At 41.2% G+C, this 24,244-nt stretch overlaps 1 protein-coding gene across 10 annotated transcripts in view; it reads left to right on the top strand.

The window, feature by feature from the left end:
* Window positions 1–24,244, top strand: part of PPP6R3 (protein phosphatase 6 regulatory subunit 3) — a 76,730-nt gene that overhangs the window by 48,389 nt on the left and 4,097 nt on the right. For 8 of the 10 annotated variants that reach the window (XM_044426011.1, XM_044426009.1, XM_044426008.1 and 5 more), the window contains 11 exons: window positions 384–499; window positions 2,546–2,631; window positions 2,892–2,978; window positions 4,844–4,941; window positions 7,265–7,319; window positions 9,240–9,370; window positions 10,946–11,064; window positions 12,516–12,666; window positions 13,698–13,804; window positions 15,851–16,001; window positions 19,683–19,805. In XM_044426011.1, the coding sequence (XP_044281946.1) occupies window positions 384–499; window positions 2,546–2,631; window positions 2,892–2,978; window positions 4,844–4,941; window positions 7,265–7,319; window positions 9,240–9,370; window positions 10,946–11,064; window positions 12,516–12,666; window positions 13,698–13,804; window positions 15,851–16,001; window positions 19,683–19,805 (1,224 nt within the window). The remainder of the gene's footprint in view (window positions 1–383; window positions 500–2,545; window positions 2,632–2,891; window positions 2,979–4,843; window positions 4,942–7,264; window positions 7,320–9,239; window positions 9,371–10,945; window positions 11,065–12,515; window positions 12,667–13,697; window positions 13,805–15,850; window positions 16,002–19,682; window positions 19,806–24,244) is intronic. The other 2 variants (XM_044426018.1, XM_044426010.1) reach the window with 2 other exon arrangements.

The following is a 24,244-nucleotide window of genomic DNA, read 5'->3' as shown; positions in this document are numbered from 1 at the left end:
CATGACCTCTAGATGCTTTGAACGACAACTCTCATAATCCCCAGCTAGCATGGACAATGGACAGGAGGCATTAGGAGTTTTCCAGAACACTTGGACTGCACCTAGAAGATGTGGGCATGCTGGTCTGAGGGAAAACACTCTGTGTGTAGGACAGGCAAATGCATGATTATCCTTAAAATCATATGGGAGAAAGAGTTTGAAATACTTAACTAATATTGGATTAGTTTGTCATGGATGACCAGTTGACCAAACACCACTTTGCTTTCACTTGTCTGAATGAGTATGTGTTCAAATTTGATGCCCTGCAAGTTTAAAAAAGTAACATAGGGTTTTTTTTTAATGCTATCAATTGTTTAAGAAATGAATGTGTTCAACTTTTGCAGGGGTGAAGGAGGAAGACGATACGGCTATATGGGTCACTTAACAAGAATAGCTAACTGTATTGTGCATAGTACTGACAAAGGGCCAAACTGTACTCTAGTACAGCAGCTTATTAAAGGTAACCATTTAAAAGAGGGCTATGCCTTTATTTGATCTGCCTACAGATTCTCATGTATGAAGAATGAGGACAGAAAAACCCCCGCTCTTTTACCTCCAAGTTTTATCCAAACTATCTGCCAGCCCATTCATTCAAGCCTTGCTCTGAAAGCCTGTTCCCATCTTGCTTAGAACTTCAGAAAAGTTACTAGTTGTGGCATTAAAGTTCAGGATACAATATATAAACAGAAGTCAGATTTTTCCCTTTGATGTTCTGCTTTGATACAATTAGTATTGGATTAACTGTGCAGATGAGTTATTTTTGCACTGTATTCCTCCTGGAGTTTTTTCTTAAAATGTCATTTTATATGCAACTTCTGTTAAAGAATGGCTATGTGTGTTTTGAAAAAATTGCTGGTGTTTGGGAAGATTGATTTATGTCAAGCAACTTTAAATGTGACCCAAATTGCCAAGAACAAAGACTTTACATTTCCCACTTTAAAATAGGTATAATTTTGAATAAGCATGCCTACTACATGATTGTTTTAACAGTCACATTATTAGTCTGCAGTCAGAATTTAAACTCCTGGAGAGCCACTGCCAGTTAATGTTGCCAGGATTGAGGTAGATGGACTAATAGTCTGACATGGTATAAGGCTGCTTCCTATACTCTATATACATGCATAAACTTTGGATACTTTTAGAATTGAGGTCCTTGTTGTGAAATGATGTCAGACAAGAGGATTAGTGAGTGTATAGCAAACAGTATTTACAAAATAATCAAGAATATGCTGCCACAACAGGATTGAGAAGGTCATCAGAAAATCAATTGTTACTTCATCTAGTTATAAAAACCTACAAGGAATGGATGCCATTCCATAACTAAATTCAATCATAATGACAAACTATTGTTTGCCATTACAAACTTGAACAATTTTTGGTCTCGTGCACATCCTCTTTTTCCTAGTTTGTAACAAATGAGGATAAACCCTTCATTTGAGATTCTGAAGGCAAACTAGGCTTGCTGAAAATCAGGAACAGAAGCAGTTCTTATCTCCTATCAGGTTTTGAGGTGAGGGAGTCCATAAGCAGGAGCTGGTAGTAAGAAAAATAAGCCTTGGGTTGTTGTAGGACTGGGCATTTGACTTGTTAACCTTATTAGAACAACACTGAAGATATCTGTCAACAGGTTTGATGCTTATGCTGATTACAAAAGAGAGAGCAAGAGCATAAATTAAAACAAACTGTAATGTGCAGTATTATGTCACATGTTTGTTCCACCTTCTTTCAAGTTGCTTATGGCAGTATACATAGTAGTCCATGCCCCATGCCTGTTTTATTCTCACAGCAAACCTGTCAAGTTAAGCTCAGAGATTGCGACCAGCCCTGTGTCACCTGAACAGTTTCCTGCTTAAGTTAAAATCTGAATGTAGATCTCCCTTGTCCTAGTCTGATGGTTTTGTCCAGTAGGCAGTGGCTTCTGCCATTTGTGGCTGCTTGTGTTCCTGTTCTGGAGTTATAGCAGACAGATTGTGGCAGGAGCTTGCTATTCTGCTGGATTTTTCCCTGACTGTTGCTTGGCTAGGAGACAGGCTGCCTTCACCCCTGCTCTTTCAAACATATGGCATGTTAATGTAGCAAAAAATTTAAAAGACTTTGACTGCCATGCAAGCCTGAGCTTGTTACTTCTGAGTGAAATTGTTCTGTCTGAACAGATGAATCGATCAGTTGTTGAAGAAAAGGTCCGCTATCTGCATTCTAGGCCCTGTGGACCTCTTGGGAGGAGTTAGTGGAAACCTGAACTTAGCTGCAGGATGGAACCCCAGCTAAGATTCCCTGCTGAAGTTAGTCTGTCTTTTTAAAACCTCATATATCCCTTCTGTAAAGTGAGAGGAGCAAAATAGTATCTATGAATTGTGAAGGTTCCATTTAATGTACATTGAGGAATGAGTGTATATATTTGGTAATAATATTTGTGGCTTAAAATGCCCAGAGTACAAAATTTGGTGCCTTAAGTGACAACTTTAAAATTTTTTAGTATTAAATCACTATCTGTTTGACTTTCTAGAGCTTCCAGATGAAGTCAGGGAGCGATGGGAGACTTTCTGCACAAGTTCCTTAGGCGAAACCAACAAAAGAAACACAGTGGATCTAGTAGGTTTCATAAGATGAAGTTTGAGAAATTACTGTTTTTAATGGAGAAACTCTCAGTTGCAAAGAAAAAAGGAAATGCAAACAATAATAGTGATAACACAATAATAAATAATGCATTGCTTTCCTTTTACTGATTTTACCTTAAACATCTGCAGATCCTGTTTTATAGCAAAAATGCTTTCCTATAAGGAGTTAAAAATTTCTAGACTTTTATGGAACTTATTTTTAATGCACTGATTTATTAACTTTCCTATCTCTAGGTTACTACCTGTCATATTCATTCATCCAGTGATGATGAAATCGATTTTAAAGAAACTGGTTTCTCACAGGATTCTTCCTTGCAACAAGTGAGTTTAAGACTGGGCTGTTTGCAATTATATGCATTGATACCTTTACTGAAAAGAACTCCTTGTGTGATTAGCTTTCAGAGTTTGCAACTTTTCAAGGTTAGGATGTTTAAGAAAAATCATTTGGAAGACACATCCTGAGAGCCATGCTATGTGTTTAGAGGGTATAAGATCACAACTTTCCAGATGTAAATAATTTTGGTCAATGACTTGATTATAAATAATCAAAATACAGCAGGTTCTCCCATATTCTCTGTCTCAGTTACTGCAGTTTCATTTAACCATTGTTGACTGTTGCGTGTGCTCCCCTCCCCCCGCCATTTGTGGGGTTAGGAGCACAGGACCCCCATAAAAGTGGGGAAAAAAAAACCACAAACGTTTCCAGAGAACTACACACTCTGTTTTGGGAGCCCATGCTCTTTGTCTCAGCACTAGCCAGCCTCACACATTTTGGGTCTCAGTGGGTGCAGACTCTAGAGATATTTGTGGTTTTTTCCACTTCTGGGGGTCCTGCACCCTGACCCCCATGAATGTAGTATTTGCTACTGTCCACAGTTTGAGGGATCCATGGCTCAGAACCAGTCCCCCACAGTTATGTGTGTCCTGCTGTAAACCAGAATTTTCAGTTCCGTATTGACACCTATCCATTCCACTTTCTGAGGAACAGAGATTTGAAAATAGACATGTTTTTTCTGTGCTCTGTTCCAGTTGGCTACTATAGGGGAAACAAACCAAAATAATTCCTTGCTTTCACAAATGTGTAGTACCCTCATGCTGGAAATGTTTGGGGGATATTTCTTCCAGTCTGGGTGAAAGCTGTGCTACCTCTCCCCACTTGCTTTCATGGGTGACTGCTCATTTTACAATGGAATTAAAAGGAGTTTACGGGCCATCTGATCCATGAGGCAGAACATGCTCAGGTGCTCATATCATATGGGCATATATGAGTAGTTCTTTAGGGGCCACTTATTGTAGCAGAGGTGGTCCATCCCCTGTGGAATAATTGCATTTGAATCACCCTATTAAACGCTTCAACTGTTTCCAGCATGTTAAAAATCCTTTGAAACTATTGGAGAGAATGCAGCTCTAGTTTGACTGCAGTTCTAGAATAAGACTTTTCTTCCTCACCTGAGTTACTATGCCTGAGTTTCTCTTCACTCATGACCATCAAATCTGTCTTCGGACCTACATTAGTAATTTTCCAAATCTAAATCTAGCTCTTATTCTAGGGCTTTTCTGACCACAGCTGGAAAACTATGCTACATAATTCTTACTTAAGGAGCTATGAGAGTTTTTACATGGGTCTTGCAGAATGAAGCAGAGATTCTTACTCTTTTCTGTGGGCTTTCAAAGAATTATTGAAAGTTGTTAGCTTAATGACTTTTGATGGCTTGGATTGGCAGTCACAAACATTGAAATTTTGAAACCATTCTTTTTTATCAGAAGTACTGTAATTGTTGCAGTCTCTTAAAATATTTTCTTTGAAGAAATTGCCTCAAAATTAAGTTTTCCTGTTATTGTATGTTTTGTTACATGTCAGACTGTATGTATTCTGTTGAGTGGTGAAGGAACCTGGCTTCTTGTTCTCCTCACTGCTGCAGTCAGTATCCATCTAAAATTGCATTACCTGCTTAGAGGCTTAGCTTTGGACCAAAGTTAATCCTTATTGAAATATTTACCAAACATTTGCCCTTAAACCCTCTAAATTTCAGTTATCTGATTTGCTGTCTTTAATGATGAAATAGCTTTTTCATGCATATGTATGTGTAATTTAGTAAAGAATATTTCTGCAGTAAAATGGGCAAGTAGTATTTAGACTATTATTAGAATCATTATATCACTGTCGTTGGTCCTGGGGTTGCCAGGCCTTTTCTGATTATCAGATGCAACAAATGACGTCCAATTTTATTGACCAGTTTGGCTTCAACGATGAGAAGTTTGCCGATCAGGATGATATTGGCAAGTGAGTATTATTTTCTTTAATATCCATCTTTGTTTTCCATTTGTTCATGCCACAGTGGTTAGTGCTTGTTTCTTCAGTGATGAAGCTGTATAAATCAGCCTTATGCATTGGGCACACTCAAGAAGAGGACATATTTTCTTGTAAGGTGTGTCTAACACCTCCCATCCCTATTAGTTATGAAACAAGTTGTTTTGTGACTCTTTTCATGGAAAAGATAGCAGTCAGAACTTTTGTACAGTGCTGTAAAGAAAGGATTTAAATCTGTCCTTCTGTGCTTGGAACCAGTTCAGTTCTGACAGGTTTGGGATAAGTGAAAGTTATCAATATAGCTATGATCCATGTAGTGGCGCTTTCCACAACAAAGCAGTTTCCAGCTATTTCGGACTACAGCTCCCAGCAAGTATGGCCAGTGGTCAGGGATGATGAGAACTGTTGTTTTGGAGACACTAGGTGGAAGAAAGCTGGTTCACAGTATCCCTTGTATCCCGAAATATAACACTTTTCATTAATCCAGTCAACTTATAATATTAAATGTGTGCCCTCAAAGGTTTGGGACTGAAAAGAATTTAAAGGATACGTAATGTATCCAGTTAAGGTATTTGAAATCACATTGACTTATGTATTCTGATTGGACCTCTTCCTTGTGAGTGGTTGTTCAGTGTTTTCTATTCTTATGCAAGCAGGGAAAACATTATTTGAAACATTACATACATTATCTGTAAATGAAAATCATTAGCTTTGTTAAATATTAGGAGCTAACCAATGAAAGCAAACATACTGTAACACTGGCTTGTGTTCTTTTCTGATCTGTATAGCTTGTTTTATATGTTATGATTTTATATGCTATGATTTTTCTAATCCATGTTAGACATATTACTCTAATTTTGATTTCTATTTTCTGTGAAAGCAAACATTAATTGTCTAACTTGCACTGACCTCAAAAAAGTGGTGGACTGTCTTTTTACATACTGATAATTAGAATGATCAACTGGCCTTAATTTAGCAGCAACAGAAATGTTTAAATTCATTCAAAACACAGGAATCCTATGATGCATAATTAATTATTAAGTGATAATTAAAATGCACCAAAGTGCCCACTATATGTGCAATAAGATTCAGACACAGAACAATTAGTATTGTTTTAATAACTTACTGACTTAATTTGCACATGATGTAGCTTTTGAACAGTTTTCAAGGGTGGCCCGATATAGAATGCATTGTAGTAATCTATTTTAGAGATTACCAGAGTATAAACTATGGAAACCAGGGAAACCCTGTCCAGTTATCTATAGCGTGCTGTGGAGACAACCTGAGCCTCAAGTGACAAAGATGGATCCGAAAAGACCCCTAAGATAGGGCAGTGCAACACTGTCCAAAATAGGCTCAGCATCTTCCTTCCAGTCAGAGCCACCAGCTGCTAACAGCATGTCAGTCTTCCCTGGATTGAGCTTCAGTTTGTTAGCCTTCATCCAGTCCATTGTGACAGCCTGACACTAGTTTAGCACATCCACAGCTGTACCCAATGAGGAAATATACAGCTTTAATCACTGGATACATGTGCATTTGGAATATAACGCCTTGGGCTGAATAAAACACTATGCTTTTAATTTGTTCCTTTGAAAACAACTGAAGTGTGTCTCACATATTAACCTAAATTTACTGTTCTGTATCAGAAAGCAGCACCCCCAGATGGAGATAGAAATTTGATCAGTAGCAACATGGGTCATAGTTTTTCTTCTTAAAATTGAAACATAAGACAGTGGGGTTTTCCCCCTATCCAGTAGTGTCTGTATTGTCTGATTTTTGAAGTGAATACATTTTTCATGATAGATGCCCATCACTTAGACAGGTGGATTTCCACTTGAGTCTATTTAAAATAGCTTTTAGCTATTTCTAGTCAAATAACTTATTTATGCGTGAAGATTTTATTGGCAGACTTATTCACATGTAGTTGCATTTAGCACATGCTGCAGTTACTTGGAGCATATTGTTGCTCCCTGCAGTGAGTTCAAATGATTTTAAAAGTGTGCTTTTGCATACTGCACTGCAGAGGTATAAAGTAAGTGGATGTTCACTTTCTGTTTTTGCTACATGTGAAATCACACTGACACAATCTTCTTGATTGAGACATTAAGTCAACAGCATAAGCTAAGGGCAAATCATTGTAAGGGAATTGGTAGTCACATTTGCCTTCTTCAAATAGATATTAGAATATTTATCACTGTTTTTGATATAAAGTACTGTAATATGAAGTATTTCAGAATGCCATCTAGAATGTGATTTTTCTTCTGTTTTAGTGCATAAATTTGTACTTTGTTCACAGTGTTTCTTTTGACCGTGTATCAGACATCAATTTTACCCTCAATACAAATGAAAGCGTAAGTATATTCCTACTTCTGTATACTTTGTGAATGTGTGTGGGGAGAAAAATAGCCTGCTGTGCTAGGGGATAACAACTTTTTTCCCTCTCCACAGAGAAATACACTGTTTTAGTGTTCCCCTTTAGTTCCTTGTGACCTTGCCTTTTCCTCACATTCCTGAATCTCCAGATCATGAGCATACTGCATTTTCACAAACATTTTTTTGGACAGCTGTCTAAAGAAAGGCTTTTGTTTTTAAAATTCTCTGACAAGTTGCTACATTTTTACATGAATTTATGCGGTGAAAAATGAGGGAACTCTAGAAACCGTAAGAATATCACTGGGATGTTGGAGGAAGTTTGCCACACCCTTTTGTGAGCAAATGTTCCTTACAGCTTTATTTCCCTTGACTGCTCTCCATTAGATACTTGTCAGGTGACCAAAAAGTAACACAATTACTCATTTGTGGCCTCTTTTGTACATGGCCAGTGCCTGCTGCATTATGACAACAGACACTTGACACAACATTGCCCAAGTAATTCCTCTTAATTTCAGCTATACAGAAGTTGCATAGTTATGTGATTTTGGAAGAAAAAGACCCTACAAACATGCTTGTGCATATTCAGTTGTGTTAAATAAGTAAATAAATAAATGGAGAACAACTGACAGCCCCTACAGTGTGCTACTTGGATACTTTGGAGGAGCTGTCTGTGGTCATGTGGAAGAGCAATCTCCAAAAAGCGCGGGGTTGGAGGAACTATGACAAATAGAAAAAGGCTTGCAATCAGAGAGCACGCGGAGGCCATGTTGTGTGAAGTCAGTGGTTCTTGGGAGAAGCAGTTTAACACAAAGGCAAACTTAAAGCATCTGCTATCACCCAAGTATTACTTTTTTACTACAGTGCACTAACCCTTGCTGGCTGGGGCTGGTAGGAGTTGTGATAGAAAATATTTGGAGGACACTGGGTTTCTGACCCTGATTTAGAGAAAAATTGAGAAATCACTATCTAGAGCATATCAGTAGTTAAGCAATAAAATGCATCGCTTGTAGGGCAGGAGAACATAGAAGCACCTTTTTTGGTAGTGATAGCTCTGGATAGATGCTTTATGGATGCTCTAAAAATGGAGATTTTGCTAAGGATCCAGGTAAGTTTTACTTGAATGACTTACTGTGACCCTTTTAATTTTGTGACTTAGTATTAGGAACACTGCTGTGTTAAGAAGCAGTACCATGTGTGTTGCTACCAATGCAGCACAGTGAAGAGTAGTGGGATTGAGAAAGAAGTACATGCTGCTTCTGTACGGATGCTTCTCCCTGGCAGGGAGCAGCTTTGGTGACCTGGCAGTTTGAACTCCCAGACTGTAGATTGGAAGCAGTGTAGAACTTTTTCACATTGTTTTCAACTAAGTTGGCACTGATCCTTGAGACTAGTGCTGATGTAGCCACAGCCACGGGGAGAGTCAGTGGTGTGTCTGCTTTCTGTCCAGCAGGTGTCTCTTTCTTTAGGAAGGGAGGCCACTGTCTAATGTGACTGTCTGGTTTTACTTGGCTTTTACCCGGAGATTGTTGTCAGCTGTGGGATTAATTTTCCCAACTATGGTACTGGTGAGAAGAGCAGTGAATGGTGATGGAAGTAGCGGTTTCACAGCCACCTTATATATGCTGGTGATGGGTTTTCTGAATTATAAGACATTTTGAAATGTCATATTTAGTGCTCCATTTGAACTTTGTTTAAATCCTGGGATTGGGATTTCCTCAGAAAAGAGAATCTTTTTCTTCTAGTATGTTAAACATGGTTGAGAAGCTTTTACCAGAGATATACCTCTTACACTTTACAGAGTTAATGTTGAAATGTCTGTATTTCTATTTATCTATTAGTGGGAGATTCAGTATAGTGTTCTTAGTCCTGTTTGCATATTTGTTTCTAAAAATGTTTAGGGCAATATTGCTTTATTTGAGGCATGCTGCAAGGAGAGAATACAGCAGTTTGATGATGGTGGTTCTGATGAAGAGGATATCTGGGAAGAGAAACATATCGCTTTTACATCAGAATCTCAGAGAAGATCCAGGTAAATTTAAGACAGCAGAGAGTACAGCTGCCTATGTGTATGTGTTTATTTGAATTGCCAAATCATAAGTTCTAGCTCTCATTAAATATAATCATGTTTAGATTTCTAGCTGGCCCACCATTGGTAAACTGATGCATAATGTTTTTTTAAAGTAATGCAGAGCTACAATGATACATACCAGCACCAAACAGGGTGGTGCTGCTGCTGTTGTCCTGAGCATGCAAAACACCAGTCACTGAGATCTGTCTCTTCTCTTCCCATTTTAGTCTCAGACAGTTTTGGATTTTTTCTCTCTCTCTTCTAATCTACTAAACTGGATTTTCAAGGCATTTCTATGTACAAAGCTGGCTCTAGAACTTTGTGATCTTCTCTGAACTCAATGCCTTTGATGCTACCCGTCTTTATTCTACTTTTGTTTCACTATATTACTTTTAAGGAAATGGATCAGTTATTAAACTGGATTCCAGGCAGGATACATGGTCACAGCTTGCATGTGGTAGAGATTATTAGTTATTTGGTGGCCCTGGCATTTGCCCTGTCTCCTGCTCCTGTAGTCAGGTCTGTCCCTGCATAATCACTGTAGGAAGTTAACTTTGTACTATTCCTCACAAGAGGAGAAAACTTTTAAGTTTCTATATCCTGCTTCTTCCCTGAAAGTTTTGGATTAGTGACAGTAGATTAATAATCTTATATCATATTGCCTATAAACGTTCACACAGAACAACTGAAACACCTTAGATATAACCATTTATTAGCAGACACCAAACTAGCTACATGCGATTCATATGATGATAGGCACTTGAGTGTTTGCCTTCCTTTCTGCCAAGGCTTTGTCTGTCAGCATGTTGGGTTCATACATTTTAGGGTAGTGTAAGATCCAGGTTTGGATCTTGAATTACAGCGGAAAAAGGAGAGGAAGCAAAGATTCACAATCAGTGGAAGGCAGATGTTTAAGTTCTGTCCTAGATAAAGTCCTCCAAGTAGTCATCAAACACAATACATTAATAAAATTCATTACAATTGTAAGGGTTTTTCTACACATGATTAAAGGGTTTTGGCCCATTCCTGGATACTGCCAGAGCCTGGAATTCTTGGCATGCTGGTGAATTCAGGAGGGGCCAGGGGAATGCTGAGCTGCATCACTAGCCACTGACACTTTCATGGAGTTCGTAGCTTAGTTACCTTATTTAAAATGTACATTCTGACCTCTGCAGTACTTCCAACTAAAATGGAAGTGGCATTAGTGTGTAATTCCTAAATTTTAAATTCAAAAGAACTCTGAAAACCTTAAAGATTTCCCAAACTGTGTATACAGTTGAGCTCCTCTAAAACTTCATGAGTTCTGTCACTGATATCAGTGGGATATTTTTTTAATTATTTTTTTGCGGGGGGGGGGTCCTCTTTTGCCATCTTATAATTTGACTATATTAGTCAGAAATCCTTTCTACCTCCGTACTTCCTTTGGATGTTTGCTTTGCGTTGCTTTTTTTAAAAGGTGTGTCAGGGCATTAAGGAAAGAGAGTCCCATGAGGTAGAAATAATCTCATTCATATCTCTTTCATTTAAAAAAAAAAGCTCGGGCAGTACAGACAGTGAGGAGAGTACAGATTCCGAAGAAGAGGATGGAACAAAGCAAGATTTGTTCGAATCAAGCACTAATACAGAAGACAAGATGGAAGTAGATTTGAGTGAAGGTAGGCAGCTTTTATATCACAGCCTCTCATTTGTTAAGATAACTGGATACAGAAATTCAGCTCTTCTCACTAGCATAATAACTGTAAAAAAGAGAGAGTGGGAGCCCTTCACCTTGTTCAGACTTTCTACTGCTTTCAATTTAAAACACACAAATGCATGCTCCTTTTAAAAATTGAATCAAGAAGGTTGGTTGTCTTGTTCACCTGATCAGTGGAGAATCTGACATTCATTATTTAAAAGTAAGAGGCTGCTTTGGATATGCCTCTTTTCTGGAATAAATTGGCAGTGTAAGCAGTAGCCTGGCCATTATCTCCAGTTAACGGGCAAATCCCAGTGATAAGCAGAGATGCGTGACTGAGGTTTGGGAATTTAAACAAGGTTACCTTTGGCTCAAAATGCCTAGAAATCATTCAGCACTTAGTGGAGGTTACATTCAAATGTGTGCAATAGGAAGAACTTTTGGAGGAGTGAAGTCTTGCAGAGACCTGAAATAAGACTTCTGCAAAAGACTTTGAGAGAAAAATGTGAGGGTTTGGGGCAGTTCACATTCCAATATTGTACACAGGAAAGTACAGTCTATATGTTCCTCAACATGGTCTACACTATATTTCTTGAGGAATGGTGTATGTGTATGCAAGTTTCAGAAGGCACAGGACTCTTCCATCAGTCAGAGTGGAAGCATTCAATCTCTGATATTGAGAGAGGAAAGAAAACTGCTTGCAAGTATGACAAAGTGTTTTGACAGTTTTAACTGAAATGATCAGGGAACCTAAAAGAATGTATTATTATAAAAATCTGTATCACCGCAGACGGTGACTGCAGCCAAGAAATTAAAAGACACTTCTTCCTTGGGAGGAAAGCTGTGGCAAATCTGGACAGCATACTAAAAAGCAGAGACATCATCCTGCCAACAAAAGTGTGTATAGTCACGGCTATGGTTTTCCTAGTTGCAATGTATGGCTGTGAAAGCTGGACCATAAGGAAGGCTGAGCGCCGAAGGATTGAGGCCTTTGAATTGTGGTGCTGGAGGAGACTCCTGAGAGTCCCTTGGACTGCAAGGTGATCAAACCGGTCAGTCCTAGAGGAGATCAACCCTGACTGCTCTTTAGAAGGCCAGATCCTGATGATGAAACTCAAATACTTTGGCCACCTAATGAGAAGGAAGGACTCCCTGGAGAAGAGCCTAATGCTGGGAACAATAGATGGCAAAAGAAGGAGGTGATGACAGAGGATGAGGTGGCTAGGGGAGTCACTGAAACAGTTGGCGTGAGCTTAAGTGGATTCGGGGATTGTGGAGGACAGGAAGGCCTGGAAGAGTGTTGTCCATGGGGTCACGATGGGCCGGATGCGACTTTGCGACTACCAACAACAGCAGCAAACCTTGTTGGAGATGTATTTTTGTGAGTTTTTCTTTTAGATACTGTAACAGTATTAATATCGATCTTTTTAGCACCTAACTGGTCAGCTAACTTTGATGTTCCCATGGAAACCACTCATGGTAGCAATCTGGATTCTGTTGGATCTGATGTATGGAGCACAGAAGAACCTATGCCAACAAAAGAAACTGGCTGGGCTTCATTTTCAGACTTCACATCGCTAAGGTAGGAAGTGATAGATTTTCCCAAAAACATGGATTTAATGATTGAAGAATCACCAAAGTTACTATTGTGTTTTGCTTTCATATATTTTTCTTCTGAAGGATAACATTAAGTTGTGGCATTGCTTAATGTCTTTTAAAAATGAATTTGTAGTAGAATTTTGAGTTAAGTTGAAAAGATACTGCATGTATTGGTATGACTCTTTAAGTAAAAAAAAAAAAAAAGGTCCTGCAGATGAGCAGCTGGCAAAAAAACCTTCCCCCCTGCCTCATTTACTTGAAGAGAGGCTACTGGTATCAGTTCTCTATAGTATCCTTTGGTTGGCAGAGCAAAACCAGTATCACCACCACCAGAGCTGCCCTTTCCTCCCCTGTGTCTCAATATTTCTTTCTCTCTCATTTCCCCACTGCCTCCTAATTGTCCATTTTTCCTTGGGGTGCCACTTAGAATAGCATACAAACATCTGTTTTCCTGAACTGAAAGTCATCTGCTGCTTAGGGAAGACTGTCAGAAACTTGTTAGTCAGAGGTTTGCTTGGGAAGGGGGGAGGGGGAGGGCTCCTCAAAGCCAAATTCTTAAATTGTTTATAGGTTCAACACCTCCACCATACTTTTCAGTTGCATGACATTTTTTCAGACCCAGTCTAGTGTTGTTTGAGTGCAATATTAAAAATTCTCAGATTATCTTCTGTGTCGGAATGGCTTGCCCACATAGCATTCTTGTATCCTAACTTCCTGTCTTATTTCTGAAGGGAAGAGTTGAAACAAACAGTATTTCGCTTTTCAAAGCATGTAAATTCTGGAGGAGTCTTACATATTTATCTTTATTTTGTTTCCTTTTACATGTTTTGGAATCACTCAAGTATAGCTTAGAACAACATTTTTAAACTATCAGCAAATGTTGAGGCATCCACTGCTTTGGTTCAAAACTGACAATCTTTACCTCACCTATCAAAAATATATTGCCAGCATGCTTCATCTTGTCAAAAAAGATTAAAAGTAGCACTCATCAAAGCTTCCATTTTACTTTTAAAGTTCGAAAGATACCCTAAGAAGTAACTCACCTGTGGAAATGGAAACCAGCACTGAGCCAATGGATCCTTTGAGTGCAAATGCAGCTGCACTTGCAACTCAACCAGAAGGTGAGAGAACACTGAAACAATCATGATGTTTACATAGGGAATCCTTAGTTTGCTACTTACAATTATGTAATTTGAGGTTTGTCATATTGGATTTTTTTTCCAAATTCTTTGCCTAATATGGGCATATAATAGGTAATAAAAGCATGTGATGTGACTAGCCAGCTACTTTAACTGATCCAGGTTGCAAAATAGGCTGAAAATGGGCAAGGGGTGGTAATTGAGTGTGTTTAATTAAAATAGTTTGTATAAACAGTTGCATAGTAATATTTTGTGACTATGAAAATTAGTAAAAGTGGCAAAGAATACATAGTTCAGAAATGTACAAAAGTCTATCAACAGGATCTGTTTCTTCTTTGTCGTGGTCTTTGCAACACATGTGGGCAGTGCAAGGTCTAGATCAAAAAGAATTTCCGTAACTCAGCGTCATGGAGAACCTCTCCATCCACCTTTTTTCCTTTCCTTTTCCTACCGTGGCTTCTGATACACCGTCAGAGCTGTGCTTCATGCATTACATGCCTGCCCACTGCAGATGGCCACTCCCAGTGCCTCCTCTGCCTTGGTAAGCAGAGGTGGGCCACCTCAACACCCTGGCAGACACCTTGAGCTTCTCCACCGCGACACCCCACGAATGGGAGCTTGACAGCGCAGCCCTCACAACCTCTGCAACAGATGGGCCACTCCCGAGGTGGACCTCTTCAGCACTCCCCAGAAGTCCAAATGCTGCCTGCTCTGCTCCAGAGTGGGACAGGGGATCACCTCCCTCGGAGACACATTCCTTCTGAGGTGGGAAAGGGCCCTTTTCTATGCCTCCCTGCCCCCTTCCAACTGATCACCAAGGTAGTCTCTAAAATCCAGAGGAACAAGATGAACTGCATCTTTATTACTCCCTGGTGGCCAAGACAGCTGTGGCTCCTTCTCCACCTCTCCAACAGGATGTTCCTCTGCCTACTGCTGCACAGCAACCTGCTTTCAAAAGATGGGGACTGAGACCTTTCCCCTGACATCAGGAAGCTGAACCTGATCAGCAGGTGACAGACCCCTACTTGTCCCTCCTGAAGTTGCTTCCACCCTCCAGGCTGCCCTCAGACCCTCCATCCATAAGTCCTATCTGGCCATATGGAAGGCTTTCATGCTCTTCACCAGGTTGGCAGGACTCAAACCTCCCTTCTACAAGGCACATACAGAGCAACTCTGATACCCAAACCGCCTGTATCCACTATGAGGACCTGAGTAAGGGGGAACCCATCTGGTCCCAGAGACTCTCTAGGTGGGTGACCAACCCCATCTGTCTAGCATACGAGATGGCCGGACTTGACCTCCACACGTGCACAGGCTGCATCTACTGCCCTGTTAGCTGGAATCCTACTGCATGCCACCTGCTGAGTCATCATGTGGTCCACACTGTCGACCTTCACCTGGCACTACCAGCTCCACATCTCCACAAGACAGGACCGCACTTTTGGCAGGGCAGTCCTCTCAGCAATCCTCTGGTAATGACCCACATGTGTGATGCACAGAGTCCACAACAAAGAAAGGCAGGTTGCTTTCCTGTAACTGTTGTTCTTTGAGTGGTCATCTCTGCATTCACACAACCTGCTCTCCACCCCACTAACTGTTGTCAGCCTACCATGCCCTCCATCTGTGACATGGAGTGCCAAGCGAGGGCAGAATTGGGATCGCCATCTCATCTGAATGCAAATCTTCAGCTGCCTGGAAATGATGCTGTCTCCAAGGCAACTGAGGGACTGGGCAGGAGCCCCACACTTCTTCCCTTGGACCCAGAAAGTGGCGGGCGGGGAGCTCCCATCCGCACTTTCCAGTCTAGGTGTTGTGTTATGCAGCAAAGCCCACTTGTGTGAATGCACAGATAACCACTCAAAGAATAACAGTTAAAGGTAAACAACCTGCCTAACTTCTGTGCTTGAGCAGGCAGAGTCCTTGCTCACAAAGTTCTCGGGTTATTGCTTTTCCTAATCTTCAGCATGCTGTTCAGGAAGCCAGCAAACACCTTAGTGATTAACCACCTTATGCAAATTCTTTTTCTAGCTGCAGGAAGTGTTGCAATGGAAGCTGGTTCTGATGGAGAAGATGATGTGGAAAATGCAGACAAGGTGACTGAGACAGTAATGAATGGCAGCATGAAGGAGACCCTCAGCCTTACTGTAGATGCTAAAACTGAAACAGCTGTCTTCAAAAGGTGAGAGAACAAACTCTGCCCTGATTCACACTAAAAATAGCCCTTAATTACATCTTTAAAGGGTGGGTCTAGAATTCTGCCCTTTATTTTAGAAACATTAATAAATGTACCACCTGGACAAAAACAAGGCATCTTCTCCAGGTTGATGTGAGGAAGGGATCCCACAATGAATGAACTCCCCATATTGTCTAGGGAAATGTTACAGATCAAGTATAGTTTGACATTTATTTGCCAGTTCATCCCTCCTTTCCCAGGAAAAGAGCTATTTTTAATCTCTCCTTTAAAAAGCTATTTTTGTCTTCATTCTGGCTAAACTGTCCCAAAATACCAGTAGATGGATGGTCTATAAAAGCCTTATATTTTAAAAAAATCAGTTTTCTTATTTGTAACTTTCAGATTTTAATAGCTGCTGCTTCTCTTTTTAAAAGCATATTTTATTTCTTCTGCTGCTTCTTTTTCATCCTTTATTATACCTCCACTGGTGAAGAAACCAAGCTCCTAGCCTGCAATGAACTGCAGAGCCATAGTTTGTGTAAAGATAATCAGAATACCCTAGAAAACAAAGAGCACAAGGAGTAGATTTTTTTTGGAATGATTGGCCCTGAGTTACCCAGGTTGCCAGCTCATGTTAACTGCTGAGCCTCACCTTTATCAGTTGTTTCACTAACCTGCCTTTGCTTGAAGCCACTTGAATCATGTTTCATGTGAACCTTCAACTCAGAGAGGGACACCAAAACTTAGTGCCTCTTTGTGTTTGAGTTGGCCAGGCATTTTCTGCCCTAGTAGAGTGTATGGACTCATCATCTTTGAAGATTTGATTCTGCACTTCCCACCCAGCAGTAATAGTTGCTTCAGGCATGTATCTCCACCGTTTTGGACCAATTGCCACTCCCTTATGATTAAATAACTCTGCTCACATCAGGAAGGCACTGCATGTCAGCCAACTCAAAACTTATTAACAATCACCCAGGCCCTGTGGCATTCAAACCTACTGTCACAGGACATGTTTAAATTGTATTGAATAACGCTACCATAGTCTTATACATAAATAGGGTGGGACAAAATCCCTTTCCCTCCTAAACCTTCTGCTCCTCCTCTAGAATTGGTACATTCATTGCCAGTTACTCCACACATCTGGCAAGAATGCCTCACCAGTTTCCTCACAGGTCACAAATCTTCCTTCCAAAGAGGGAGCTTGTTCCAAGAAGTGCTGTCAAGAGCTCTTTAACAAGTGGGCTCTCCCTGAGTTCGAATTGTTCACCATGGTATTAGTCACAGAATGTTACTTCTTCTGCAGCAAAGCAGGACATGGCCCTGAATCCCTGGGAGATGCCTTTCTCCTCCACTGTGGAGGCACACCACCTTAGCACTCTTTCCTCCCATCATGAGGGTTGTGAGCAAAATATGCAGTGAAAGGACTCTTCACATCCTGATTGTTGCTTGGTGGCCCAGGCAAGTGTAGTTTGTGCCACTCCTCTGTCCAGCCCTAGATATTCTTTAAGTTCTGGACAGCTTCATGCCAACGTTCTCACACCGCCAACTGGAAAAAATAGGTCTTTGTAGCATTAACCACCTAGATTCAGTACCTCATGGTCTTTTTGCAAGCACCTGATAATGTTCAGGCCCCATGAGCCTTCCCTGCTATCAGCAGGGAGCACCGAGGATAACACGGAGAATGATTGTGTAAGCTGCCTTGGGCTGCTTGCAGGAGGAGAGAAGGTAGGGTATAAATGCAGTATAATAATAACAATGTCTCACTGGAGAAGACCCTAATGCTGGGAACAATTGATGGCAAAAGAAGAAGGGGACAGCAGAGAATGAGGTGACTAGATGGAGTCACTGTGAGCTTAAGTGAATTCTGGGGAATGATGGAGGACAGGAAGGCCTGGAGGAATGTTGTCCATGGAGTCGTGATGGGTCAGACGCAACTTCGCGACTAGCAACAACAGTAACAATGTAGTAACAGAGTGATTTCTTGCCGTCTACAGTCCTCATGTTTACTAAGTTTGAGTGCTTTTACTTCCATTGCAGCAGCATTTGGATGATGGTATTTCAGGAAATCCTGTTCTCTTCACCTTTCAACCCTTAGTTGGAGCAGTGAGAGAGCCCACCTAAGATGTTAGAACTGCTCTCACATCCTGCTCTGGATATTGACCTTTGCCAGTATAGGAATGTTGGAATCACCAAACTGTCTCTTTTTATTGATGTATGGAAAGTGTCTGCAGTTCTGTTTGGCCTTGTTCCTTGAATTGCCTCACTGGTAGCAAAGGAGCAGCCAATCTTGGATTCTAAGGTCACATGCAGGAATGATTCCAATCCTGGAGATTCCAGTCTGTCACCTCTCTCTTTCTGGGAAAGGTCTCTAGTTCATAGGAGATGCTACGGCAGTTTCCTATGTTTTTCTTTGATAGTATTTCTATTGGATTTTTGATACAAATATTTAGCTACCTCAGCTTCCTTGTGTCCTAGAACTGGGAATGTCTTTCTTTGTATGACAGGGACAAAGCTTATTTAAAGTGTATAAACCCTGAGCAAGAGGGAGGAGATAATTCCACTCGGGATGCCCTTCATCCATCTGTAATAAGAAACATAGATAGTCTCAAGTTGTCAGCTTATGGCTTCTATTAATCCTGGTTGTCCTTTGGCTTTGCCATACATTCACCTGAGTCCATTGATTATGTTTTCTGAATATGAATGATTGCTTAACTAAACTATTAGTGTATATTCTTTTAGCAGACTAATCTTACTGCTGCACCGTGTTCTTCCTGGGTTCCTTTATCTAATGGGCACTTTTCAAAAGTGTCTAGTGCTAAAGTGAACACAGATTCATGTCTACATCAGCTCTAAGGGGTGTGCATGTGTGTGAATTGCACTGTTTTTAGATACACGCAAGTGATTACTAGGAAAGGATCAGACACCTCCTTACGTGATAACTTGCTCAAAATTATATCCTATTCTTTCCTTTGAGAAACTTAGAGCAATTTACACAAGAAGCATTCTGTCACCTAAAACAAAGTCTAGTTTTCACAAATGACAGGGCATGAAACCTACCTTTTCAGATTCTAGGTTGGATTCACATGATTAAGTGTGCCTCCCCCCCCCCACACACACCTTTCCTCATGCAAAATTAGGGCAGAGCAACAGGCTAGGTTATGTGTAGGCTTACTGCTTCATCCGTTGTATGTGATACCTGAGACTTTCTAAAGAGAGGGGCTGGTTGAATAATTGTAATAAAGGAATATTGCATTGGTTGCTACATAAATAGGCTTGGCCAAAGGCTGTTTTTTCTAGGAAAATCTTGATGTTCTTTTTATATTCCTTCTCTGTTTTTCCCCCCTCTCACTTTTGGCTTCAGAGTGTTGAAATCCTATCGGTATGTACAGTAAAGGATAATATTTTCACTTCAGATACCATGTACATTCTTTATTTCCATTTTTACTACTCTGTAATCTTACATCCTGCATTTTTTCCAGTCCACTTCCTTTTAAGTGAACATATATACTGATGCCAATGATGAATGTGAACAGAATCCACAACCTTGTGTTTCTTATCCATGTTTCAATCATATTTCTAAAATCTATTTGCATGTGACCTCTGGACCCCATCTCCCCAGGCCTTCCATAAATGCATGATTAAACAGATGGTTAAAACACAAATAAAACTGTAGCCTTTCTTCATTAGTGAGGAAGGAAAATTGTCTACCTCGCAAGATGCTTCTTGTAAATACGTGGTGGAGGAAAACACAGAAGCTGGAGAAGAAAATGCTATCACTCCACAGACTGCTTGCACCAGCCTAGAACAGAGGTAGGTCTTCATCCCCCTTTTATGTTTGTTCATTTTACTGATGCTTTGTTTATTTATACTCTGATTTTTAGCTGAAAAGGCTTACAGCTTGCTAAAACTTACGTATGCTGTCTTAGTTGTAATGAGGCAGCCAAGTGTTGGGTTATCTCCTCTCAGTGCCTGGGATGGCATGGATTGCATGATCTTTCAAGGAAATCTAGGTTCTCAATTTCAGTCTCTAGTTTCCCTCCCTGCTTTTGCACAAGACAATTACCACTCTTGGAGTTCTTTCTTCGTTAACTCTAAAAAGTCTAAATTAGTTTCTCTCTTAATTCTGATTATTACTCAATTCAATTTGACTTCCAACTTCATCCCCAGGCAGAGCCCATAATTATATGAACTATTTGCCTAGTAGATAGCCTGTCAGGTACCCTTATTCCCAAGAAGGGGAAAGATCCAGTATTGCTCTCAAAAAGATCTATGCAGGTATAGCCTTATCCATTCTTCCCATGGATTGAGGATCTCTAATTGGGACCTCAGCTGCAAACCCGCCCTCCCCGCCCCCTCGAAGGCTCTCTCTCACTTTTGGTCGACCATGCAAATCTCTCTCACTTTTGGTCGACACCTCTAAGGATGCACTTCCTTTTTCAAGCTCAAGCAGAAACCTGTTTGGGCAAGGGAAGCAGTCCCAGGCTCTCTTCCACAAGGAGAGCCTGAGGCTGATTCCCATTAAACATAAGAACAGTCCTTCCAGTTCACATTTGTATGATTCAAAAGCTATCTATATTCAGGAAAGCCAAATTGAGGCATGCATATTCAGTTTCTGATCTTGAGTGTGAGGCAGATGCTTAGGAGTCTGAGCCATATAACAACACAGCGCTCCTTGAACTCCAGCTTTCTCTGATCAGCAACAAGAGCACGGTAGATAGAAGACTGAGGGATAACATAGAGGGAGAAAAGAGGGAAATGTATCTATGTATATTAAAAATTGGCAAGGGCTTGAAGGCTCATGAGATACAACACATCCTACAGTTGCTCCTGTGTACTAAGGCCACTAACTTAAAAATTAAACAGTTGAAAGTTTTTTTAAAAATAGATTTAAGAGATGGCAAGAGTTTTGACTCCCAGAAATGTGCAGAAGTATAAAAGTTGCATATGTGGGATGCTGATGGGATTTGATAACAGAACAAAAGTGATGGAGTACTTGTAAAAAGATGGTTGAGCAAGACTGCCAAGGTGTTCAAGCTCTCCTGGAGATGGCATCTCCACCAGGCAACTTCTTTCAGTGCTTCTCATATGCCAAGGTTGCCACAATTAGTTTTGTTTGGACTAGTGAACTTAGTGAAGTTTGTGCATTTGACCCCTTGAGCAGACAGACATGCTCCATGGTCCTGCAGGCAGCATTAGGTCAGAATGGGTACAGTTATAAGTGGGCGCGGCGGGCCAGGAAATACCACCACAGAATGCTCTTCATGTGGTCTGGTGGTCCCAGCAGACCCACTGGGCAAATGGTGACTCTCAAGCCCTCCTGTTCGTCTCTCTTTTGTTGCCTCCTTCCACACCCTCTTCAGGCATACTCCCTGCTCTCAGCCAGCCTGACAGCAGTTTTAATTGGCCAATGTGCCTCACTATGGTATATGCTAACCCTGCCCCAAGCTGTTCTGATTGGATGCTGCAAGAAAATGGCCCTTTCTCCAACTTTAAAAAAAAACCACTTCCTTCCAGTTTCTATGTTTGTTGGATGGCTCTCCCTGAACAAAGTCTTCCCTGTGATTTTGCATTGGGGGAGTGCTAATTGTACTCAAGCTTGCTACACTTAATGAATGCATCAGAGTCAGCAATGATGAGGGAAACACTAGGGAGTGTATTTTTCTGGGGGGCGGGGGTAGCTGCCTCTCTAATTAGTGTGCAGCCTTTGTCACAATTAGAATAGTCAGTGGCCCCATTTGGCTCAAATACTGAAATTCAGACACACACTAGAGTAGATTTGGCCATAGTCATCCACAAGGTGGGTTGTCTCATTGTGGAGGACACCCCAAAAAACATACCACTGACATGAAAGACAAAAAGAGCTGTGCCATCCTCCTGCAAAAAGGATGCGCAAAGGCTCATAGGAGAGTCTTAAGTCCAAGGGATTAAAGATTGCTTAAATTAGTCCAGATCTGCTCTGGTTTATCTTCCAAGACTTTATCCCTCTTCCCCTTCCAAATCTACAGCTGTTCAAGGTGAGATGTTAGTAGTTTTGACAGGATAGGACCATTAGTGCACAGTTGACCTCTTGTGCTTTTGGACATTTGGAAGTTTCAAAGCTATTGGCTAGAGTACCCACCTGCCTATGGACAGATCTCTGCTCACTCTTGTCTCAAAGCTCTAGGCCAAATGGGCAATCATAGTCCAGGCAATCAGGCTGCTAGATATAGAGGTTGCAGGGCAGGCTGCACCCCTTGCTCCCATGGGCATCCCGTTACTCTTTGTACGCCTGAAAAAGCTAGAAAATTGGAGGGCTGCCCTTCAAGTATGGAAATAAGTTTAGAATATATTACAAGTTCTAGATGGAAACATTCAGGAAGCTTTCCACAGCAATGTATTCCTTGCTTCAGTAGACTACATGGAGGTTTGCTACCAGACTCCTGCACAGGGGATATTTCTGGTTGGCTTACTATTGCTTTCAGCATGCTGTTCAAATGCTGTGTGAAGCCAGTGGGACACCATAAAATAGCTGCCCAAGGAACTGCAGCAAAGGATCATTAACTCGCCCAAATGACTAAATGCACAGTAGCGGGGGGGGGGGGGGAGACATGCACTCTGTTAAGCCACTCTTTACAATCCACAGTATTACGCACCAACAGAAACACATTACACAGCAATCCGTTTTTAAAGTAGGAGGGCTAGGTTGCCACATAACCTAGCCCTGTTCTCTAACACTTAAGTCACGGGTGACCACACAGTCTTTGCGCTGGTCACTGGATGCAGTGATGGACTAGATGAAGCCTATAAATTGAGTTTGAATCCTGGGAAGATAGAAAACACTGTAGAATTCCACCAGGGTGGGAAACCTCAGTTGCCAGAATCAAATAGTAGAGGGAGCTTGGTCTGCATGGGAGACCAGCCACAGTGTCAACTTGAAACTTTGAGCAGTCTCCCCCCCCCCCCCAAAAAAACCTTTCCCCCCATATTCGCCAACCATTATGGCCTCATATAAACAAGCAGTGGGTCTGCAGAGGCTGACCTCAACCATCAAATGGGCACAAGATCCCAGTTTCAGAATTTCTCAAGTGGGTGGCACAGTCCATTATCATCAATCTCAGGCAAACACAATCAGCATCTTCAACATAATTGCCAATTTCCTTAGCAGCCAATTTTTTAAATCAGGACCAGTGATCTGCGCCTGGTCCAGCATAATGCTTATGTACACTTGCATCTCCCCAAAAGCAAGCTGCTTCCCTTTTTGCAGGATGTGCTTTTAATTCCATGGCCTCTGGATCCATTATACTTGTTCCTGCCCATTCTTTTTTCCAGGATTTTGAAGGCCAGGTCTGAGGTAGTCTCCAGTGGCCAAGGGGACTGTAGTTTGCAGGAATCCTGCAACTAACCTACACTGACCTCTTTTTTCCTGATCGGCAGGCTGGACCAACTCACCCAAGGGTCCATCCAGTACCTAGATCTCAGGGGGCTCCACTTAGCCACATGGAGGCTGAGCTGAGAGCTGTTACAGCATTGGCTTCTGTGAGGTGACAGCCACCTTGCTTTCTTCAGAGACCATTCACCTTGTATATTTATGAAGTGATCCAGAAATCCTTCATCTACTAGGAAAGGAAGTTCTTACTCCAAGGCCTTTCTTCCCTTCCTGCATATGCAACTCCACTTGGGTCTGCAGCCCAACCCCTTGTGCAGACAGAGCTCTACCCTTACATTTAGCTTACCAGTCTAGGAATGTTGCCTTGGCAGCCCATCTCCTCCCTCCCCACCCTCCAAATACCTGAAACATTTTCTTGATGGTGCAGAATTCTAGTGCAACTTAGATTTTCATTCTGGAATACACATACTGTTCTTAAAGCCCCAAAGTTGTCTTGTGCAACTGTAAATGACCTTACTTCAGTTTCTGTCACTCCAGGTGCCCTTCCCGATTGCAAGTATGTCCACTGAATTTCTGGACACAGAGCTGGAATCCTTTCAGTGCTAGACCCCCACAGCTGCCTTGGTAACTTTCTCCAATAATGCAAAACTAGCAGAAATTTGGAAGGTAGCATCTTTTATATTACCACCCACTAGATGAAGCTATCCGGGTGGTTCACAAGTTCACTGGGTGACTTTGGGCCAGTCACTGACTCTCAACCTAATCTACCTCTTAGAGTAGTTGAGGGCAAGATTTGAGAGGAGGAGGAGGACTGTGTAATCCATCTTGAGTTACTTGAAAAAGGCAGGGTATAAACCAGGGGTCCTCAAACTTTTTCAACAGG

Source organism: Varanus komodoensis, unplaced genomic scaffold, assembly GCF_004798865.1.
Source record: "Varanus komodoensis strain SLA01 unplaced genomic scaffold, ASM479886v1 scaffold16, whole genome shotgun sequence".
In the NCBI taxonomy this organism is placed as follows: Eukaryota; Metazoa; Chordata; class Lepidosauria; order Squamata; family Varanidae; genus Varanus; species Varanus komodoensis.
The sequence above is the reverse complement of the archived record's forward strand: the minus strand, read 5'-3'. Positions and strand labels throughout refer to the sequence as shown.